At 51.7% G+C, this 23,338-nt stretch overlaps 1 protein-coding gene across 1 annotated transcript in view; it reads right to left on the bottom strand.

The window, feature by feature from the left end:
* Positions 1–1,386: 1,386 nt before the first annotated feature.
* retreg2 (reticulophagy regulator family member 2) overlaps positions 1,387–23,338 on the bottom strand; it is a 32,672-nt gene continuing 10,720 nt past the window's right edge. Inside the window, 7 exon segments of the mRNA XM_084330009.1 lie at positions 1,387–2,645; positions 2,835–3,214; positions 10,838–11,003; positions 14,223–14,317; positions 16,475–16,516; positions 16,519–16,602; positions 22,051–22,135. Coding sequence (XP_084186135.1) covers positions 2,073–2,645; positions 2,835–3,214; positions 10,838–11,003; positions 14,223–14,317; positions 16,475–16,516; positions 16,519–16,602; positions 22,051–22,135 — 1,425 coding nt within the window. The 3' untranslated portion in view covers positions 1,387–2,072.

Raw genomic sequence — 23,338 nt, 5'->3', positions numbered from 1 at the left:
ATAATGTCTAGGATAATACCACCGTTACCATAGTTACCTCCCGTCGAGACAATAAAGTTCAAAGTCAGCAAACCGTTTAAATAAAATAATTTATAAAATCATATATTAATAAGCTATGTGATCCGTTTAAAAACTTTAAATAAACATCTGGACGGCGAAGAAGACCGCGCGCCCTGGGGCGACATGCTCGCTACGGAACAAGCCTTCGTGAAAACATAACGTAAAGCCTTTGTGACAAAATTATTACTGAGAGAGAGAGAGAATGCCACTCGCTCTCTGTGAAAAGCAGAACTGAACTGAAATTACCTTTTGTAAATTGACAAATAACCAAACCAATTTCAATGAATAGTGATCGGAAAACCGATAAAACGCTAACACATAAACCTCAATTTATTTAACCCAACGGTCGTTGCAATAGCTTAAAACGACAACATCCCCATTCCTCTTGACTCCATGACACTTTCTGTCGCGTCACGGGGCAAACATGGCCGCCGGACGGTTAACGATGAGTCACGGGACCAACAGGGCCGCCGGACGGTTAACGATGAGTCACGGGGCAAACATGGCCGCCGCACGGTTAGCGATGAGTCACGGGGCAAACATGGCCGCCGCACGGTTAACGATGAGTCACGGGGCAAACATGGCCACCGCACGGTTAACGATGAGTCACGGGGCAAACATGGCCGCCACACGGTTAACGATGAGTCACGGGGCAAACATGGTCAGCGATGAGTCGTTCTGAATGACGTGATATTATAACCCCCCCCCCCCCCCCCCCAAATAAAATTCCAGGACTTTTACGCGATTATTCCCAGGTATTCCACGACCGCAACGAACCCTGTGTGTGGACAGAGATGCCTTCTCACGGATGCACTAAGGACTATTTGTTATTTAGTTAGTTATAGTATTTCAAACTGCAAAAAAGATCCCAATATGTTACGGTCTTCAGAGCGCCGCCTGGCGGTAGCTTGTGAGCCTTGGGTGGGTCCTGGTGTACAACCAACAACCAACCCAGGTCCAACCCAGGTCCAACTCAGGCCCAACCTCAGGCCCAACCCAGGCCCAACCCAGGTCCAACCCAGGCCCAACTCAGGCCCAACCTCACGCCCAACTCAGGCCCAACCCAGGCCCAACCTCAGGTCCAACCTCAGGCCCAACCTCAGGTCCAACCTCAGGTCCAACCTCAGGCCCAACCTCAGGCCCAACCTCAGGTCCAACCTCAGGCCCAACCCAGGCCCAACCTCAGGCCCAACCCAGGCCCAACCTCAGGTGCAACCTCAGGCCCAACCTCAGGCCCAACCCAGGCCCAACCTCAGGCCCAACCCAGGCCCAACCTCAGGCCCAACCCAGGCCCAACCCCAGGTCCAACCTCAGGTCCAACCTCAGGTCCAACCTCAGGCCCAACCCAGGCCCAACCTCAGGTGCAACCTCAGGCCCAACCTCAGGCCCATCTCAGGCCCAACCCAGGTCCAACCCAGGCCCAACCTCAGGCCCAACCCAGGCCCAACCTCAGGCCCAACCCAGGCCCAACCCCAGGTCCAACCTCAGGTCCAACCCAGGTCCAACCTCAGGTCCAACCTCAGGCCCAACCTCAGGCCCAACCCCAGGCCCAACCTCAGGTCCAACTCAGGTCCAACCTCAGGCCCAACCTCAGGCCCAACCCAGGCCCAACCCAGGCCCAACCTCAGGCCCAACCCAGGCCCAACCTCAGGTCCAACCTCAGGTCCAACCTCAGGTCCAACCTCAGGTCCAACCCAGGCCCAACCCAGGCCCAACCCAGGCCCAACCTCAGGCCCAACTCAGGTCCAACCCAGGCCCAACCTCAGGTCCAACCCAGGCCCAACCCAGGCCCAACCTCAGGCCCAACCTCAGGTCCAACCTCAGGTCCAACCATCGACCACAGAATGCACGGAGTAATCTCAACCACATGCCACGAAACACAATCCTGTTTGACCGCAGACCATTTGATAAGTGTATAATATAGCTGTAGGTAGGTGTATATATATATATAATGTAGTTCTAAGATGTATAAATAAAAAGAAAACAGTTGGGGGGGGGGGCCAGCGGGGAAGCTAAGACTCTGGTTGATGCTGGGGAGACGGGGGCGTGTCTGGAGCCCCCGAGGCTCCTCCCACCACCTGTCCGTCAGAGCTGCTGAAGTCCGGCCCCTCCTCGTCCATCTGCTCCAGTTCGCTTTGGTCCAGTAGCTCAAAGTCCTCGTCCTCCTCGGTCGGCACCGGCGCGGCGTCTTCGGGCGTCGGCATCGTCGTCACCGCCTCCTCCTCCTCTTCCTCCTCCTCCTGGCCGGGGCCGGTTTCCGTGGCGACCGCCTCCTCGTCCGGGTCCGGCGATGTTGCCGTGGGCGTGGCGGTGTGGGTCTCCAGGGCACTAGGGGGCGTGGCGGTGTGGGTCTCCAGGGCACTAGGGGGCGTGGCGGTGTGGGTCTCCAGGGCACTAGGGGGCGTGGTCTCGTGGCCGGGGGTGGGGAGGAACTGGGCCGGGGGGGCGCGCTCCTCGCTGGCCTCTCCGGAGAGCAGCAGAGCCGACGCAGTGTTCTGCACCACGGCGGAGATGGCCGTGCTCACGATCTCCTCGCTCAGGGCCTCCAGGGAACGCAGAGGGCCCCCCGTCGCCTCCCCCTCTTCCTCCTCCTCTTTCTCCTTCTCATCCTCCCCCTCTCCCTCCTCCTCCTCATCCTCCTCCTTCTCATCCTCCTTCTCATCCTCCTCCTCATCCTTCTCATCCTCCTTCTCATCCTCCTCCTCCTCATCCTCCTCCTCCTTCTCATCCTCCTCCTTCTCATCCTCCTCCTCCTCCTCCTTCACCTCCTTCACCTCCTCTCCTCCACCTCCCCCTCCCCCCTCCCCCTCGGGCTGCCGGCCGTGTCCGTTGAAGTGCGTGTTGACGAAGTGCAGCGGGGAGGCCAGGTGCTGGAGGAGGAGGCTGGCGGGACTCAGGAGCCCCCCGCCCTCCAGAGGAGGGGCCGGGCCGGGGGTCTGCAGGGGCCCGTGGAGCAGGGGGCCGGGGCCCTGCAGGGGGACGTGGAGCAGGGGGCCGTGCTCCCCCACCGGAGGGGCCTGGCCGGGGCCCTGGATCAGGGGGCCGTGCTCCACGGAGGAGGGGGGGAGTAACTCCTCCACAGAGGGGAACTCAGGCAGGTCCCTCAGGTAGGACTCCTCCGGCTCCTCGCTGTGTCCGGTCTGGTGGTCCAGGTCTGGGGGAGGGAGGGAGGGAGGGAGGGAGAGAGGGAGGAGGGAGGGAGGGAGGGAGGGAGGGAGGGAGGGAGGGAGGGAGGGAGGGAGGGAGGGAGGGAGGAGGGAGAGAGGGAGGGAGAGAGGGAGGGAGGGAGGAGGGAGAGAGAGGAGGGAGGGAGGGAGAGAGAGGGGGAGGGAGGAGAGGAGAGAGGGAGGGAGGCAGGGAGGGAGGGAGCACAATCAGAGTTACCATCCAGGTGCTAAAGACGCAAGTCAAATCAAGTCAAATCAAGTCAAGTCAAGTCAAGTCATTTTATTTTATTATTAATAATTATTGACTTTTTTTTAACTATATTTTTAACCCTGTAGCACTTTGGGATCCTAGTGAAACGAAAAGTGCAATACAAATACAATTTATTATTATTATTATTATTAAGTCATTTATTTATAAAAGCACAAGAGCCAACCAAAGTGCTGCACAGTCGAAGCATAAAAATTCATAATACTAAAAATAGAAAAAGGCACAGCAGGACAAGACGGTACAATCAGACAATAAGACAACAGTAGGCCAACACACGGATAGAGGAGCACAAAGTACAGCACACACACAGGGGATAGAGGAGCACAAAGTACAGCACACACACAGGGGATAGAGGAGCACAAAGTACAACACACGGATAGAAGAACACAAGAACAGACACAAGGGGGGAGGGGCAAGATAAAATTGCATGGGAGTGTGCAGTGGTGTAAAGTACTTGAGTAATTGTACTTTGTTACAATACTGTGACGACCCCCACTCTACCTGCAAATGGAGAGTCTTCTGACTCAGAGAGCATGGTGGAGTGGGTAGGTCGTTAACCCAATTACCCTCACCTGTGCAGTGCAGAGAGCTGCCTGCACACTCACAGTATAAATGGTTCTGTATCGTTAGTGGCTTAGCTTGGCATCACACTGCACTATCTCGCGTACGTGCATGCGTACTGAATAAACCACAAATGTACCTCTAATACCAGTATTAGTCTGACCACACCCCTCATCAGCTTACCTTCATAAGCAGGTGTGTGGTCACCTGCTCTCCTCCTTCTCGCTTTCACCACAAGGAAGAAGTGCCTCGGTAGATCCCCACACTTGACACCATGATGGAAGAAATTGGATTAGGAACAGCTTGGGAAACAAGGATACGTTGACATCATATCTTTATTTTCTCTCTCACTATTTTCGAGAAAATACGGCGATATTGTCTTCGTACTGGAGTGTCTAGAAGATGATGATCATTCTAAAAACCCTCCACCGGTTTTTCGTATTGGGAGCACGCCGCTGCATGCTTCTCAACTGCAGTTCCTTGCTGTGTTTGTTGGGGTGAAACCTGTCAGGCCACAGCTGAACTGTCGGACATGCCGCTGTTGTGAGAAGCGGTGCGTTCCAGGTTGGGTGAGTAGTGTTTGCTGGCGGGCTCCACTTGTCTGTTAGTGCTATGGGGGCTACTTGACAAAGTTTATGGAAACCGGCCCCAGGCTAGGGTCCTTTGTTTAGCCGCCTAGGCGACAGAAGGCCTTGGTCTGGAGACCATTATAGTTTTAACTAGTGGGCCGCGACCATTGACACTGGTGATCCCTGTGTGTTCTGGACGAGTGGATTCTCTCTGTCACCGTGTTAAGGCCCCATCTTTCATATCCAAATGAGAGTATTCCTTCACGAGGGGATATGTGCATGTAATGTGCGATAGCGGCAGATTCATGTTCAAAGTCAGCTATACAGGCCAGTTGGTACTGTGCTGATTCCGCCGGATGTGGTAAAGTCACCGTTGTGAAGCGGTGTTGACGTCTTGTTTTCTCTTTTCTCTTAAAAAGTGAGGAGAGGTTCAGAACGGCGGCCTGTCTGGGTGAGTGTTATGTCATTGTTTACATGTTCGTAGCTTACGGTTAGCCAGTCAGCTGTTAACTGCTGCGTTAGCCTGCTGGATCGCTGCATGGCCTGCTTAAGGCCTACTATTAGCCAGTCAGCTGTTAGCTGCGTGGCTAGCATGTCGTGGTCGCTAGGTAACGTTAGCTTGCTGCTATGGCCATGGCTGGCGCGGGGTAGCTTAGCTTCTCGCGCGCCGCCGGGAGCTCGCTTCTGATCGCCGTTAGCTTGATGCTATTCTGTTGAACGTGCTTTGATTTTAACATGTTTTACACTCTTGACCGCGACGTCATCCTTGACAGGGGATGTTTCGTCGACCCTGCCCTGAGCCTGGACGGGGATTGCGTCAACTAAGAGGACTGTAGCGACTGGTTGGAGCGGCGACGCTGCCCGGATCGAACAACACAGGACGGCTGTGTTCTACGGTGTCTTGTGACTGCACTTCGCTGATCTGCGTTCCGGGTAGGAACGGGGTTGACCAGACCTCATAACACGTCTTCTGGTTTTACTTTGCTAAATGTATTGTGAATAACGGTGTTTTTTCCCAAAACGTGTGTTGTTGCAATGCATTTAGGATACGTTGCGGGTTATGTGTGAGCTGTTTTTGTCACTGGCAGTTAGCTTCTCCGTGCAGATCGTGATGTTTGATCTGGTTGTTGTGTGAGAAACATCATGGTGTTTATGTGTACCGTGTACTCACTACTAAGGCAACTAACCTATGAAGCTATGCTTGGTGACGAGTGAGTAAAAGAATGTTCTTTCTCAGACTGTAATGACAATGAACAGTGTGCTCACACATTAACAGGTTTTCCTGTTTTAACTGGCCGTATTGAGGGTAAAATAGGAGGATTGTGTTTTTCCCCCCCGGTTCCCTGGGGACTTTATCACCTCCTATCAGACATGTTGTGCATTAATTGTGTCTTTTGTGTGGTAGGGATACGATGTAACTCTTAGCTTGATTGCTGAGGTTGTGCTAAATCTGCTGGAGAAACTTATTTCCTAAAGGGAAATTGGTTTGGTTGCTGTCATGTGTGCTTAGCAAGGCCTGTGGTCGATACTAATCAAGAATGATGTATTCTCTCATTGTGAAAAAAACGGCGTTCCTCTGTTGAGTGTTTTTGCCATTTTTTGTAGGTGATGATGGGTTGTGTGTGTCATGTGACCTACAACTGGGTTGTACTGGCCACAGAAGCACATGTGTATGTTGGACCGGGGTTCTTAGAGCCCTCTCTATTCTGTGTTTTTCCTTAGTAAAAATCAGATGGCAGGTTAGCTCATGCGCTGTGTGGAGCTGTGAAACGCTTCATAGAGCTGACTATGACTGTGTCATATTCTCTTTTTGTCGTTACGTCGTATCATGGGTGTGGGGTCGTAAAGGGGTGAACTGGTAACCTTTCCTCTCCCCATTGTTCTGTCGGTCAGGGGTACACCCCCTGTCCTTCAAGGTTCCCGTCACGTGGCGGTTCGGCACGTTACGGGGGGGGGGGGGGGGGGGGGGGGGAGGGAGTTCCTGGTCCCACGGCCTGGTATATTGGGCGTGTGCACCGCAGGAATTCCCCCGCCATAGAGTACGTCACCGTGCGCGTCTCTGTTGGTAGGACTTCCGTGTGCTGTTCAGGTCCATGTGATGGATCTGTTTTCAGGGGGGGTGGTCAGGGCTCCTCCTCACCAAGCGCCTATTCAGGCCTTCTGTGAGTTCGGACTCCTTCTTCCATGTGAGGAAGCCTCCATCAGAGTACAGAGCCTTCCTCCTCAGATTGTCAAAGTGAGTGGACCCTCTAGAAGGGTCCTTTTCTATTGTATGTATATTCGATTCAATTCGTTTATTGAGTGTGTATGGGTTCAGTGCCTCTTCCCCGGAGGCCCTAAAACCAGTTTTTTACATGGCTCAAGGTGCAATATATTCTTTTCAATCTGTACAGCTCGCGTGGGAAGTCTCTCTGGGGATCCCCGTCTCTTTCCTTTGGGAGGGTGGTGGGATGTAAAAATGTGAACATTTTTTACCCCGGCTGTGTAGACTGGGATACATACTGTTGATGCTTCCTTCTTTCTATTCCAGAAGTGTTGGAGTTAGGGAGTGTCACACCCCTCTTGTCGTTCCCCTGGGCGCCTTGGGGATTCAATGACAGGTCTAAATAGCCTGTTCATTGATGGGGGTGTGTCCCGATGCACGTATAGTGCTAGCTCGCTGTAAACAGGCGATTGACTGGCACGCCTTGGTTGCTTGTGGTTGAAACAGCGTTTTTATAAAGCAACTGAGATGGGGGTTTTTCCTCTTCCGACGACCACATCCCATGACCTGGGTGGGTTGTCGACGGATTCTCGTTCATGTCTGGGGGATGATGACGGGATGGATCTGAACATATGTTGTGGGGTCTCACGCCCTTGGGGTGGGCCACCAGGCACGGTTCGTCCGAACGTCTGGGTGGCGCCTTCTTTTCATGTTAAGATCAACACGCATATCTGCCCTTCTCCTGGAGTAGGCATGTCGGCGTGGTTAGGGCACGGGACTGGTTCTGGTCACGCTGGTCCAGATCAGTTGAACCCGTTGTCCGCCGGGGATGCAGATCTGCTGTTCTGGTACCCTGAGGGACTTGGGCTTTTTTCAGGGGGAAAAATGCCAGGTCGGTCTGGGTGTCACAGGGTTAAGCGCTATGGAGACCCTGGTTGGGTATGTTTTTACTCAGCACTGTCGTCATGGCTTACAGCCATGCCATTCTGTACGCGCTCGATCTCGTCGGATCTCGGCCGCTACACAGGTTGGTCCTGGTTAGTACTTGGTTGGGAGACCGCCGGGGAATACCAGGTACGGTGTGCTTAGGGGCTGGTTCTCCATTATTTTTCGCTCCTCTCTCACGCATGGCGAAGAGGGGCCTGTGGGGGTGGTTTTTTGACCTCCTCTGGTGACCCTGTGCTTCCCGTACCGCCAGGCCCGGTCCGAAGTGATGTTTGCGACCCGTAGGCCTGGGTTAACCCTTTTTGGAAACTGAAACGCTTGTACTGCGGTATAGCCGGTGTATACCCGCAGGTGTGTTTTGGAGTTTTTTCTTGAGGGGTTATAGGAACAACCACCGCATTGGGTAACACCGAGGTGGTTGATTCCCTGGTGTGTTGGAGCAGTGTCAACTCCCGGGTTCACCGTTTGAGGGTGCCCCTGCACGTTCATGACGTCTGCCAATCGTGTCAGCCTTCTCTGCCTCGACCCCTCTGGGTGGGGGTTGTTAAATGGAGGCTTGGTCATGCAACACCGCCAGCTTACGCTCCTTCCGCCGGGGCGGCTGTGTTCAGCTGTCCCCTCTGGCGCCTGTCTCGTCCGCAGTCTCCAGGCTAGGGTTAACAGCCTGTTGCCTGGTTTTTCCCCGGTGCGCTGCCTGCTTCCGTTGGTTAACCTTTTTTGTGTGCTTACGGCCATGCTGACTGCCTGTTCTGCAGGGTCAGTGTGCCAGGCGGTGTACTATTGGGGGGACGGGGCCCGCTCGGTTTACGGCCATACCGACCTGAACACGCCCGATCTCGTCCGATCTCGGAAGCTAAGCAGGTTCTGGCCTGGTAGTACTTGGGATACCGCCTGGGATTACCAGGTGCAGTAACTGGGGGGCCTTTGTCCGAATACGCTGGCGATGTGGGGGGCGGGGCACTACGTGCCCACCTGGTGGGGTCTTGATGCTGGCATCATGGACTTCTCCGGGCCCCCATTCCAGGGAGTCCAGTCCTTTTGGTGGGTCTGGGTCTTCCTTCGCGCTCCGCTGCTGCGGCCTTGCCACGGGGTTGGGTTTGCCCTTGACCCCGTGATTCTGGGGGCAGTAACGAGGTTGTTCCTCCGTTCGTTCCCGGGTGGCATGCGGGTTGTGCGTGTGTGTAGTCGTGGGGTCAAGCCACGGTCTGCTCACCCTGTGCGTTAAGTTGCTTGAGTGCCTCTTCGCACGGTCGGGTCCGTCGCCTTCCCGTGAAGCCTCTAATAGGGGGGATACCCTCCATTAGGGGGGGTCGGGGGGGCTCGGCCCTCCCTGTTCTGATGGTTTTGGGGGGCTGTCAGCGGGGTGTATTTGTCAGCCAAGTGGCTCCGCTTGGCCTCCCTTGTGCAGTGTGATGCCAAGCTAAGCCACTAACGATACAGAACGTTAGGTTATGACTATAACCAAGTTCTGTTAGTTAGGGGCGATGCTTGGCATCAGACGGCCGCTGCAGCCCTTGTCCTCACCTTGTGGTGAAAGCTTGGGAAGGAGGAGAGCAGGTGACCACACACCTGCTTATGAAGGTAAGCTGATGAGGGGTGTGGTCAGACTAATACTGGTATTAGAGGTACATTTGTGGTTTATTCAGTACGCGTGCACGTACGCGAGATAGTGCAGTGTGATGCCAAGCATCGCCCCTAACTAACAGAACTTGGTTATAGTCATAACCTAACGTTCTAACCCCTCTCTGTCTGCTTCCCCCATCTACCAGGACAGGTTGAGTATGATTTTGAGACGGTACCTATACTTTCACTTAAGTATAATTTCTGGGTACCTTCTACACCCGTGGGAGTGTGTGAGTGAGTTAGGGTGTGGGGAAAATCCGGCCTTATTGAAGGCTAGGGAGTAAAAGTGAGTTTTTTTAGTCTGGACTTAAATGTCCCCAGCGAGGGGGCAGTTCTGATCTCCAGGGGTAGCTGGTTCCACAGCTTGGGGGGACCACAGCCTTAACCCTTCCACTGCCACACGACAAAAGGGTTAACCCTTTCACTACCACACTACAGAAGGTTAACCCTGTCCACTGCCACACGACAAAAGGGTTAACCCTTTCACTACCACACTACAGAAGGTTAACCCTGTCCACTGCCGCACGACAAAAGGGTTAACCCTTTCACTACCACACTACAGAAGGTTAACCCTTTCCATTGCCACACGACAAAAGGGTTAACCCTTTCAATGCCACACTACAGAAGGTTAACCCTTTCCACTGTCACACGACAAAAGGGTTAACCCTTTCACTACCACACTACAGAGAGTTAACCAATGATGGTCGGTTAACTCTGGTTAAACTGGTTCCTCCAGTTTGCTCTGAACTAAAACAGCTTTTTCCTTTGATGCTTCCAACACCTGGAATGTCCTCCGACTGACTCTGAAGGTTCTACCTTCTCGTGCAGCAGGTACTACTGTATGATCGTTTTATCGTTTATTCTTATTTACCGTGTCTATATAATGTATGAATCCGCCGATATGAATCTGCTGTAAATGCACTTAGCCTCAGGTGTCTCACGAGTTGAAATAAAAAGGTTTGAAATTATATGAAAACTGGACCAAAATTATTTTTACGGCCAGGGAAGGGAATTGACTAAAACGACGACAAAAATTGGGGACATGGGAGCGAAGAGGGGAAAAAAAAAGAAAAAAGATTGATTGAAAATGTTATTTAACAGATTGCAGAATGGGTACAATACAGTACGGCTCAATGTGTTAAGGGGATGCAGACCAGAGAAAGACTTTCGTCTTGTTTACATCCGGGTCCCCCATTTTCAATTCATAGTGACATTTATGACATACACGACATACAGATATATGACATTTACGACATACAGATATACAGTACTGTTACATTTATGACATACAAGATATACAAATATACAGTACTGTTTACCAGAGATCCTAACAGAAACTATACATTCGCGGGGGAGGAAACTGTACATTAGGAGGGGGTTGGGTGGGTGGGGGTGTGGGTGGGGTTTGGACCTTTACGGGGGCCGGGTTCGAGCGGTTTACCTTCGGAGACGTCGGTGAGCTGCGGCGTGGTGGCCCTGGACACGGAGAACCCCCCGCTCTCCAGGATGGACGCCTCCTCGTCGGACAGCTCCGAGTCCGTGATGGCCATCGCCAGCGCCGTGGTCTTGGCGTCCACCTGAGCGAACACACAGCCATCCAGTGACCCCTGACGCAGCCACCCGCGTGAATAATCAGGGTACCGTTGTTGTGTATATATACCGTTTACTCATTGTGTATATTATTAACCCTTTCACAACCACACGACAGAAGATGAACCCTTTCACTACCACACTACCAAAGGGTTAACCCTTTTCACCGCGACAATACAGAAGGTTAACCCTTTCACTACCACACTACAGGAGGTTAACCCTTTCACTACCACCACCACCACTAGTGAACACATCTGTAGTGTGGTAGTGAAAGGGTTAACCTTCTGTAGTGTGGTAGTGAAAGGGTTAAACTATAATAATTAAAAACTACAAAGAAATCCACGACTGACGGGAACTAAATTATTTGTTGTTGCGACAGATCCTCGGTCAGATTCCCGACAAATTGACACGACCCGTGCGTTGTTAAAAGACAGGAGCGGAGTCGCCCTTTAAAACGGGGGCTGTAAACGGTGGAATGTGGTCTGCGTCTGTGGAGAGGCCGTGTCAGACGCAGCTCATAACTAATGCTCCACATTCCAACGGTCACGAGGAGGAGGAGCCACGACTAATCTCCTCGGATCACACGACACACACACGGCACACAACTAGGGCTGGGCGATTAATCGAAAGAAAAAAAATCACGATCTCGATTCATAGAGCGATGCAACCTATGCAATCGCATTTCAAAAATATGACTTAAAGGTGACATGCATTATAAATGGCTTTTTTCAGTGTCTAGCATTGTATTATAGTAATAGTAGTTAGTATCAATGTGTCTGTGTCTCTAAATACCATATTGGCGGATTGCTCTCATTCAGGTCCGACCATTTCCTGCTCGATTTAATCAGGTCGTTCTGATTTGACTCACAACGTGACGTCACGATGCGAGGATGGAGCGGATAGTGATCCGATTGGCTCGGTGGTTGGAGCCAATGCCCGCCCGCCCACAACCTAGGCAGCCCACACAGCGATAGCAGAGCGAGTGGAAAACGTCCTCAAACAGCGAGGCAGATAGTGTTACCCGACACCTCGACTGCACTCTGCGAGGGAGAGAGAGATAGAGAGAGCAGCGTTTGTTTGTTTAGAGAGAGAGAGAGAGGAGAGAGGGAGCACTGAGAGAGAGAGAAGGGGACTTTTATCTCACACACGCAGCTGTTTACACAGTGCTCCGTGTGTGTCTCTCTCTCTCTCTCTCTCTCTGTGTCTGCCACTCGCAGACTGTGTGGATGACTGTCACTCAAAGTGCTTATGGGCGGAGCCAGGCCAACAGCCTGAATACCAAAGTGAGAAAAATGTGGCTTTTGAGTACTTGATTAGAAATATAAAACAATGCATTTTTTTTAATAAAACCTTACAGAGGTGTTCCATAGACTCACAGGAATTGTGTAAAGTTGCCCAAATAGTGCTAGGAATAGCAATGCATATCCCCTTTAATTAAATTAATTTATTTTATTAAACTTTTTTTTTAAAACTTTTAAATGATGATGATTCTGACTTGAGTTATTTTGTATGTTACAAGAGACTTTTAAGTTTAAGTCAAGCACTTTCATATGTTATGTTTAAGTTTAAGTCAAGCACTTTGATGTTATGTTGTCTGTTTAACACTTTGATTGCCACGCAGTATGCCCATCATTATACCCAGTCTGCCACCGCTGTAAGCCTATGGAGATGTTTACCTTCTTTGCAGGGCTATAACTTTTTAAATATTATAGCTATATTGACATTACTATGGCCCATTCAACATCGGGTATCTATCGTTCCGGATGTGGGAACGTTATATTTTTTCATTCATACATTGTTGTGTTAATACCGTCGAGAATATAAGTATGTTTTTAAGCTTTTCTGATGTAATTCCAAAAACGCGAGTTATAGGCCCTGAAGCATAATTATTATCGATCAGCGTTTCTTTCCTATACACGCTATATTAAAAAATTCAAATGTATATGATCGGTATACATTATGCTTAATCATGCGTGAAGGAAAGGGGGGGGGGGGTCGTTTATAATTCCTTGATCGTCAGTAACGGCTTTATTTAGTATGGGTTGATATGTTGACCAGATGGATTGCAAACAAAGAAATGGACAATCAAGCTGAAAATAACGTTATATTCCTCTTACCGTTCGCCGATGAGACTGGAGGAAAAATATTCCAATTATTTGACGTCGATCTGCTAGATCCATTTCCCGTTTGTATGACGCAATAAACGCCGAAATCATATATATTATTGCGTTTCGAAAGCGATCCCAATGCACTCGATTGTGTCTCTTGATCCACGTAACAAGATAGTACTGCCGGAGGGATTTCCTCGATGCACCAACGCCACTTCCGGTTTGGTGTGGAGTGTAACTCGCCCGATCATCCACCAGGCGGCGGTATTGAGGCGTTGCAATATCAGACAGGGTGCCGCTGCAGTCCCGGAGGGAGGCTGGATGAATTATGAATGCCATGGCGAAAAAATTAAATATTGATCCCAACAACGAATTACGCCGTTGTTGGCGTTCAACGCATGGCGGGCAATAACGAATTACGACGTTGTTGGCGACCAATGTGTTAAGAAAGAGTGCAATAAATGATTTTATTGAAAAAATAAGAATCGTGTGAGAGAATCGTGATCTCAATTCTTAGAGAGAAAAATCGTGATTCACATTTTAGCAAGAATCGCCCAGCCCTAACACACACACACACATGTTTTCATCCCTTGTGGGGACCGTCCATTCACTCGTATTCAATCCCTAAATCTCTTACCCCCTTAACCCCCCAAATCGTAACCCTGAAACAGCCCCTTGGTCTTATGGGGTCCGACCAATGTTACCACAAGCATACATTCTTTGTTTCCATGCAAAGTATAGGAAAACAAGAGGACACACACTAATGAGCATAGTGTGAGAGTGTGTGTGTCAGTCTCTGTGTGTGTCAGTCTCTGTGTGTGTCTGTCTCTGTGTGTGTCAGTCAGTGTCTGTCTGTCAGTGTGTGTCTGTGTGTGTGTCTGTCTGTCAGTGTCTGTCTGTCAGTGTCTGTCTGTCAGTGTGTGTCTGTGTGTCTGTCTGTCTGTGTGTGTCTGTTTCTGTCTGTGTGTGCCTGTGTGTGTGTGTGTCTGTGTGTGTCTGTCTGTGTGTCTGTCTGTGTCTGTGTGTCGGTCTGTGTCTGTGTGTGTGTGGTGTGTCTGTCTGTGTCTGTGTGTCTGTCAGTGTCTGTGTGTCTGTCTGTGTGTCTGTCTGTGTCTGTGTGTTTCTTACCGTAGGAGCGAAACACAACAGCTCGTCCTCGCTCTCACTCTCGCTCTCCGTCTCAACTCTGGGTTCATCCCCCTCTTCGACCTCCTTCTTCACCTCTGACACACACACACACACACACACACACACACACACACACACACACACACACACACACACACACACACACACACACACACACACACACACACACACACACACACACACACACACACACACACACACACACACACACACACACACACACACACACACACACACACACACACACACACACACACACACACACATTAATAGGCGTCCACAACCGAGAAATGTCATTGGCTTCAGACGAGCGCAGGACAGCGTCTAAAAAGACAAACACGCAGCAGGGGACAGCGTTTCAAATGGGACATGATGTCCTGTTAAAGGTCTCTGAGACGAATCAACTCGCTCCGTCTCTCACGCAGCACCTGGCCTGCTGACGAATCAACTCGCTCCGTCTCTCTCACAGCACCTGGCCTGCGCTGACGAATCAACTCGCTCCGTCTCTCTCATGCAGCACCTGGCCTGCTGACATGCGTGTCTGTCTCACTCCTCTTGCAGACAGAGAGTTAAAACACAACTCACTCCTCTTGCAGACAGAGAGTTAAAACACAACTCACTCCTCTTGCAGACAGAGAGTTAAAACACAACTCACTCCTCTTGCAGACAGAGAGTTAAAACACAACTCACTCCTCTTGCAGACAGAGTTAAAACACAACTCACTCCTCTTGCAGACAGAGAGTTAAAACACAACTCACTCCTCTTGCAGACAGAGAGTTAAAACACAACTCACTCCTCTTGCAGACAGAGAGTTAAAACACAACTCACTCCTCTTGCAGACAGAGAGTTAAAACACAACTCACTCCTCTTGCAGACAGAGAGTTAAAACACAACTCACTCCTCTTGCAGACAAGAGAGTTAAAACACAACTCACTCTTCTTGCAGACAGAGTTAAAACAGAACTCACTCTTCTTGCAGACAGAGAGTTAAAACACAACTCACTCCTCTTGCAGACAGAGAGTTAAAACACAACTCACTCCTCTTGCAGACAGAGAGTTAAAACACAACTCACTCCTCTTGCAGACAGAGTTAAAACACAACTCACTCCTCTTGCAGACAGAGAGTTAAAACACAACTCACTCCTCTTGCAGACAGAGAGTTAAAACACAACTCACTCCTCTTGCAGACAGAGAGTTAAAACACAACTCACTCCTCTTGCAGACAGAGAGTTAAAACACAACTCACTCCTCTTGCAGACAGAGAGTTAAAACACAACTCACTCCTCTTGCAGACAGAGTTAAAACACAACTCACTCCTCTTGCAGACAGAGAGTTAAAACACAACTCACTCCTCTTGCAGACAGAGTTAAAACACAACTCGCTCTTCTTGCAGACAGAGTTAAAACAGAACTCACTCTTCTTGCAGACAGAGAGTTAAAACACAACTCACTCCTCTTGCAGACAGAGAGTTAAAACACAACTCACTCCTCTTGCAGACAGAGAGTTAAAACACAACTCACTCCTCTTGCAGACAGAGTTAAAACACAACTCACTCCTCTTGCAGACAGAGAGTTAAAACACAACTCACTCCTCTTGCAGACACAGAGTTAAAACACAACTCACTCCTCTTGCAGACAGAGTTAAAACACAACTCACTCCTCTTGCAGACAGAGAGTTAAAACACAACTCACTCCTCTTGCAGACAGAGAGTTAAAACACAACTCACTCCTCTTGCAGACAGAGAGTTAAAACACAACTCACTCCTCTTGCAGACAGAGAGTTAAAACACAACTCACTCCTCTTGCAGACAGACCCCTACGCTCTGCATCTTCTGGCCGCCTCAGATCTACTCCTATCCGAGCTCCGGGAGGGTCATCAAAGAGAAGTCGCCTATTCTCAGTCCTTGCCCCACAATGGTGGAATGAACTACCCACCCCAGTTAGGACAGCCGAAACACGTCCAATCTTTCGCTGTCGACTAAAGACGCACTTCTTCAACCATTATCTGAATTATTAAAAAAAATTAAAAAATCGACCCCTAACTAACCTTACTGTCATGCACTTGTCCTAATAAACTAACCTACACTGTAGCACTCAACACTTTGATGAACATTGTTACTCAGCTGATAAGAGTTGTGCCCTTCCTGATGACTTGTCGTACAGAACTTGTAAGTCGCTTTGGATAAAAGCGTTCAGCTAAATGACTAAATGTAAATGTTAAAACAGGACCCACTCCTCTTGCGGTGCTCCGTGTTTCCCTTCATGCTGTAGTCAGCTTCATCAGGATGGGCTCCAGACCGGTGTACATCCTCTGGATCAGCTCGTGGTACACAACCAGGGGCCACAGCAACACGCTCAGGGCTGGGGGGGGGGGGGGGGGGGGGGGGGGGGGGGGGGGGGGGGGAGAGGGAGAGAGAGAGGGGGAGGGGGAGAGAGAGAGAGAGGGGGGAGAGAGACACAGAGAGAGAGGGGAGGGGGGAGGGAGAGAGAGAGGGGGGAGAGAGAGACACAGAGAGAGAGGGGGAGGGGGGAGGGAGAGAGAGGGGGGGGAGAGAGAGACACAGAGAGAGAGGGGGAGGGGGGAGGGAGAGAGAGGGGGGGAGAGAGAGACACAGAGAGGGGGAGGGGGAGAGAGAGAGGGGGGAGGGGGAGAGAGACACAGAGAGAGAGGGGAGAGAGAGAGAGAGGGGGAGGGGGAGGGGAGAGAGAGAGGGGGGAGAGAGAGACACAGAGAGAGGGGGAGGGGGGGGGAGAGAGACAGAGAGGGGGGAGGGGGGGAGAGAGAGGGGGAGGGGGAGAGAGACACAGAGAGAGAGGGGGAGGGGGGAGAGAGAGACAGAGAGAGGGGGGGAGGGGGGAGAGAGGGGGGGAGGGGGGAGAGACACAGAGAGAGAGGGGAGAGAGGGGGGAGAGAGAAACACAGAGAGAGAGGGGAGGGAGAGGGGAGAGAGAGGGGAATGGGGGAGAGAGAGGGGGGAGTGGGAGAGAGAGAGGGGGGAGAGAGAGCACAGAGAGAGGGGGAGGGGGAGGGAGAGAGAGAGGGGGAGAGAGAGACACAGAGAGAGGGGGAGAGAGAGAGGGGGAGGGGAGAGAGAGAGAGAGGGGGAGAGAGAGACACAGAGAGAGGGGGAGGGGGGGGAGAGAGAGGGGGGAGGGAGAGAGAGAGAGAGGGGGAGAGAGAGACACAGAGAGAGGGGGAGGGGGAGAGAGAGAGGGGGAGAAGAGACAGAGAGGGGGAGGGGGGAGAGAGAGAGAGGGGGAGGGGGAGAGAGAGAGAAGAGAGGAGAGAGAGAGAGGAGAGGGGGGGGAGAGAGAGAGAGAGAGGCGACGGAGAGAGACACACACACAAATGTTTATTAGCAACGCCGAGCTTTCAAACCGTCCGTATTTTTGTCCGAAACCCTCGTGCAACTGCGAGTACCTTTGAAATGTCTCTGTGATACTTGTATAACGAACGGTTCGGGCAGAACCAGTCCTTCATGGTCAACATTGCTTGGTTTACTATTGAGGAGCAAGTGACTGTGTTTTCACATGGCCAAACAAACCTTGTTGGCGTGCATCACAGTCACCAAAGGGGCTACCAGCCCTCCCTCCCTGTATCCAGCCCTCCCTCCCTCCCTCCCTCCCCTGTATCCAGCCCTCCCTCCCTCCCTCCCTCCCCTGTATCCAGCCCTCCCTCCCTGTATCCAGCCCTCCCTCCCTGTATCCAGCCCTCCCTCCCTGTATCCAGCCCTCCCTCCCTCCCTGCATCCAGCCCTCCCTCCCTCTCTGTATCCAGCCCTCCCTCCCTGCATCCAGCCCTCCCTCCCTCTCTGTATCCAGCCCTCCCTCCCTGTATCCAGCCCTCCCTCCCTCCCTGTATCCAGCCCTCCCTCCCTGTATCCAGCCCTCCCTCCCTCTCTGTATCCAGCCCTCCCTCCCTGCATCCAGCCCTCCCTCCCTCCCTCCCTCCCCTGCATCCAGCCCTCCCTCCCTGTATCCAGCCCTCCCTCCCTGTATCCAGCCCTCCCCTCCCTCCCTGTATCCAGCCTCCCCTCCCTCCCTGTATCCAGCCCTCCCTCCCTGCCCTGCATCCAGCCCTCCCTCCCTCCCTGTATCCAGCCCTCCCTCCCTCCCTGCCTCCCTGTATCCAGCCCTCCCTCCCTGCCTCCCTGTATCCAGCCCTCCCTCCCTCCCTCCCTGTATCCAGCCCTCCCTGCCTCCCTGTATCCAGCCCTCCCTCCCTCCCTCCCTGTATCCAGCCCTCCCTCCCTGTATCCAGCCCTCCCTCCCTCCCTCCCTCCCCTGTATCCAGCCCTCCCTCCCTCCCTCCCTGTATCCAGCCCTCCCTCCCTGTATCCAGCCCTCCCTCCCTCCCTGCATCCAGCCCTCCCTCCCTCTATCCAGCCCTCCCTCCCTCTCTGTATCCAGCCCTCCCTCCCTGTATCCAGCCCTCCCTCCCTCCCCTGCATCCAGCCCTCCCTCCCTGCATCCAGCCCTCCCTCCCTCCCTGTATCCAGCCCTCCCTCCCTCCCTGTATCCAGCCCTCCCTCCCTCTCTGTATCCAGCCCTCCCTCCAGCCCTCCCTCCCTCCCTGTATCCAGCCCTCCCTCCCTGTATCCCTCCCTCCCTCCCTGTATCCAGCCCTCCCTCCCTCCCTGTATCCAGCCCTCCCTCCCTCTCTGTATCCAGCCCTCCCTCCCTGTATCCAGCCCTCCCTCCCTGTATCCAGCCCTCCCTCCCTCCCTCCCTGCATCCAGCCCTCCCTCCCTCCCTGTATCCAGCCCTCCCTCCCTCCCTGTATCCAGCCCTCCCTCCAGCCCTCCCTCCCTCCCTGTATCCAGCCCTCCCTCCTCCCTGCATCCAGCCCTCCCTCCCTCCCTCCCTGTATCCAGCCCTCCTCCCTGTATCCAGCCCTCCCTCCCTCCCTGCATCCAGCCCTCCCTCCCTCCCTCCCTCCCTGTATCCAGCCCTCCCTCCCTGTATCCAGCCCTCCCTCCCTACCTCCCCTGTATCCAGCCCTCCCTCCCTCCCTCCCTCCAGCCCTCCCTCCCTCCCTCCAGCCCTCCCTCCCTCCCTGTATCCAGCCCTCCCTCCCTCCCTACATCCAGCCCTCCCTACCTCCCCTGTATCCAGCCCTCCCTCCCTCCCTGTATCCAGCCCTCCCTCCCTCCCTGTATCCAGCCCTCCCTCCCCTGCATCCAGCCCTCCCTCCCTCCCCTGCATCCAGCCCTCCCTCCCTCCCTGTATCCAGCCCTCCCTCCCTCCCTACATCCAGCCCTCCCTACCTCCCCTGTATCCAGCCCTCCCTCCCTCCCTGTATCCAGCCCTCCCTCCCTCCCTGTATCCAGCCCTCCCTCCCTCCCTCCCCTGCATCCAGCCCTCCCTCCCTCCCCTGCATCCAGCCCTCCCTCCCTCCCTGTATCCAGCCCTCCCTCCCTCCCTGTATCCAGCCCTCCCTCCCTCCCTGTATCCAGCCCTCCCTCCCTCCCTGTATCCAGCCCTCCCTCCCTCCCTCCCTGCCCTGTATCCAGCCCTCCCTCCCTGTATCCAGCCCTCCCTCCCCTCCCCTGCATCCAGCCCTCCCTCCCTCCCTCCCTACCTCCCCTGTATCCAGCCCTCCCTCCCTCCCCTGCATCCAGCCCTCCCTCCCTCCCTACCTCCCCTGTATCCAGCCCTCCCTCCCTCCCTGTATCCAGCCCTCCCTTCCTCCCTGTATCCAGCCCTCCCTCCCTCCCTCCCTTCCCTGTATCCAGCCCTCCCTCCCTCCCCTGTATCCCTCCCTCCCTCCCTACCTGCCCTGTATCCCTCCCTCCCTTGTATCCCTCCCTCCCTCCCTCCCTGTATCCAGCCCTGTATCCAGCCCTCCCTCCCTCCCTGTATCCAGCCTAGATATATGGAGTATACTCGACGTATCGCGGCTTGTTCTACGTGAGATGTAGTAAATTACTATATCGCGAACATCGAGTATATGTTGTGTCACGTTGCGGCTGAGATGAGACTCGCTTTAGCGCAGAGCTGTCCTCTCATTTCATTATAGACGGAGACCAGCGCGGACCTTCAATGACGTGCAACTTAATTGACGCGAGCAATGGGCTAACGTTAGCTGCTAACCACGTTATCCCATACCTACTAGGCTAAGCTAACTAGCGTTAGCCGCTAACCCTGGAAACGCTCAAAGCGGACTCCACGACACCAGTTCCATTTGTGAGGAAAAGGGGGGTGGGTTATATTGACGAGGCTTGAAAACAGAGGTTTCAAAGATAACTTCATATTTATTGGTTATTAGTTTCTTTATATCGGGCATCCAGTTTCCATCTCTCACAACTGCTCCATGTGTTGACGTTCGAGTGTGACATCATCACCTACAGCAGCTTATACGCTCAAAACGCAAACCTAGATCAAAACCCGGGGGGGGGGGGGGTCAAAGAGATATGAACTCACCTATTATATAGGAGATCAAAGAGATATGAACTCACCTATTATATAGTACAGGGGTTCCCAAACTTTTCAGGCCAGGGCCCAGAAAATAAGGCGTCAGAGAGCCGCGGCCCAATGCACATCGTCAGGCTTTTTTTTCTTGCCAGGCGACCGATTTTTTAAGCCAAATATCACTTCAATCCTATTAAGTTAGTTCAAGTTAGTTATTCATTTATATGTGCTATTTATGAAAGGGCTAACTTGTTGCAAAATAATAATGATAATAATCATAGCCTCATTAAAATACTATTGTTGCTTCGGTTGTTTTCAGCGTTTTATGTGCATAATCTGTTATTTAGTTTGAAATGTTCGTTGAAATAAGTAGATTTTTCGTTTTTGTTTATTTATTAAGTTAATATAAAACCATATAGTCACATTTTAGAATACAATAGAATAGAATTTTAGAATACAACTAGAAACACTGTCCTGGCCTGCTTCTAAGTTCAGTGGCCTGACAAAAAAAATAAAAAATAAAAAAATAAAAAATATTTTTATATTTTTTTTTTATTTTTTTTTAATCATCTCGCGGCCCACCCGTGGCTGCTCGCGGCCCACCTTTGGGTCGCGACCCCGACTTTGGGAACCACTGATATAGGAGATCAGAGAGATATGAACTCACCTATTATATAGGAGATCAAAGAGATATGAACTCACCTATTATATAGGAGATCAAAGAGATATGAACTCACCTATTATATAGGAGATCAAAGAGATATGAACTCACCTATTATATAGGAGATCAGAGAGATATGAACTCACCTATTATATAGGAGATCAAAGAGATATGAACTCACCTATTATATAGGAGATCAGAGAGATATGAACTCACCTATTATATAGGAGATCAAAGAGATATGAACTCACCTATTATATAGGAGATCAGAGAGATATGAACTCACCTATTATATAGGAGATCAGAGATATGAACTCACCTATTATATAGGAGATCAAAGAGATATGAACTCACCTATTATATAGGAGATCAAAGAGATATGAACTCACCTATTATATGAGATCAAAGAGATATGAACTCACCTATTATATAGGAGATCAAAGAGATATGAACTCACCTATTATATAGGAGATCAAATAGATATGAACTCACCTATTATATAGGAGATCAAATAGATATGAACTCACCTATTATATAGGAGATCAGAGAGATATTAACTCACCTATTATATAGGAGATCAGAGAGATATTAACTCACCTATTATATAGGAGATCAAAGAGATATGAACTCACCTATTATATAGGAGATCAAAGAGATATGAACTCACCTATTATATAGGAGATCAAAGAGATATGAACTCACCTATTATATAGGAGATCAAAGAGATATGAACTCACCTATTATATAGGAGATCATGATTCCGGGGACGTAATGGCCGACCACGGCTAGTGCTGAGCAGCCACTGCAGGTCATCATACAGAACTGAGGGGGGGGGGGGGGGGGGGAGGGAGGGTAGAGAGAGAGGGGGGGAGAGAGAGAGAGGGTGGGGGGAGAGAGGGGGAGGGGGAGAGAGAGGGTGGGGGGAGAGAGAGGGCGGGGGGAGAGGGAGGGGTGGGGGGAGAGAGAGAGGGTGGGGAGAGAGAGGGGGGGGGGGAGAGAGAGAGGGTGGGGAGAGAGAGGGCGGGGGGAGAGGGGGAGGGGAGAGAAAGAGAGGGTGGGGGACAGAGAGAGAGGGTGGGGGGGAGAGAGGGGGAGGGGAGAGAGAGAGGGAGGGGGAGGGGAGAGAAAGAGAGGGTGGGGGAGAGAGAGAGAGGGGAGAGAGACACACATTAATACAGAGAGAGAGGGGGAGGGGAGAGAGAGGGTGGAGGGGAGAGAGAGAGGGTGGGGGAGAGAGAGAGAGGGGGAGGGGAGAGAGAGAGAGACACACATTAATACAGAGAGAGAGAGTCAAGTCAAGTGTTCCTTTATTGATCCCCTTGGGGGGGAACACAGGTGTCATGGCAGCCTGGGGGGGCAGGGTTCCCCCTAGGATTTCAGGGGGGGTGGTAGGCCCCCAAAACGACTAGTGTTGTCGCGGGGCGCGTGTGTCACGGATACGTGGCGTCAACAGTGTCGTCATAGACGCGCCGCGCAGTAAGGCGGTTGTTGGTATCGGTGCATTTCTCTACACTGAGCTGAAATGAAACGATTGCACATAAATTAGGTAAATAAATATTAACAAGGTGATTGATTGAAAACTTTATTTAACAGATTGCAGAATGGGTACAATACAGCACGGCTCAATACACACAATTGTTAAGGGGATGCAGACCAGAGAGAGACTTTCGTCTTGTTTACATCAGGGTCCCCCATTTTCAATTCATCATGAATTGTAAGTAAGGGTGCAATTAGCAGCACCGTGCAATCCATTCTTTGTGGATCCTGCCCTGAGACTTGTTACGCGCGATGCTAGTCAGTCTCGGAATGGATTTGGTAGCTTTTTTTCTGCGTCTCCGTAGACCGTGCCGCACCACCGTTTTAATGTCTTAGTAGGGCTGTACCGAATGCTTCGAAGCTTCGATCATAATGTTGACATTCGAATTCTAAATCAACATTTGAATTTTGTATTTTTAATTAAAAAAAAATAAAAAATTGTGTCTATTCAATCTGTTTAAACCAATGGGGGTTTTCTGCACAGTTGCA

Source organism: Notolepis coatsorum (assembly GCF_963971535.1).
Source record: "Notolepis coatsorum genome assembly, chromosome: 1".
Taxonomy (NCBI): Eukaryota; Metazoa; Chordata; class Actinopteri; order Aulopiformes; family Paralepididae; genus Notolepis; species Notolepis coatsorum.
Note: the sequence above shows the minus strand (reverse complement) of the source record. Positions and strands in the feature narration are given on the sequence as shown.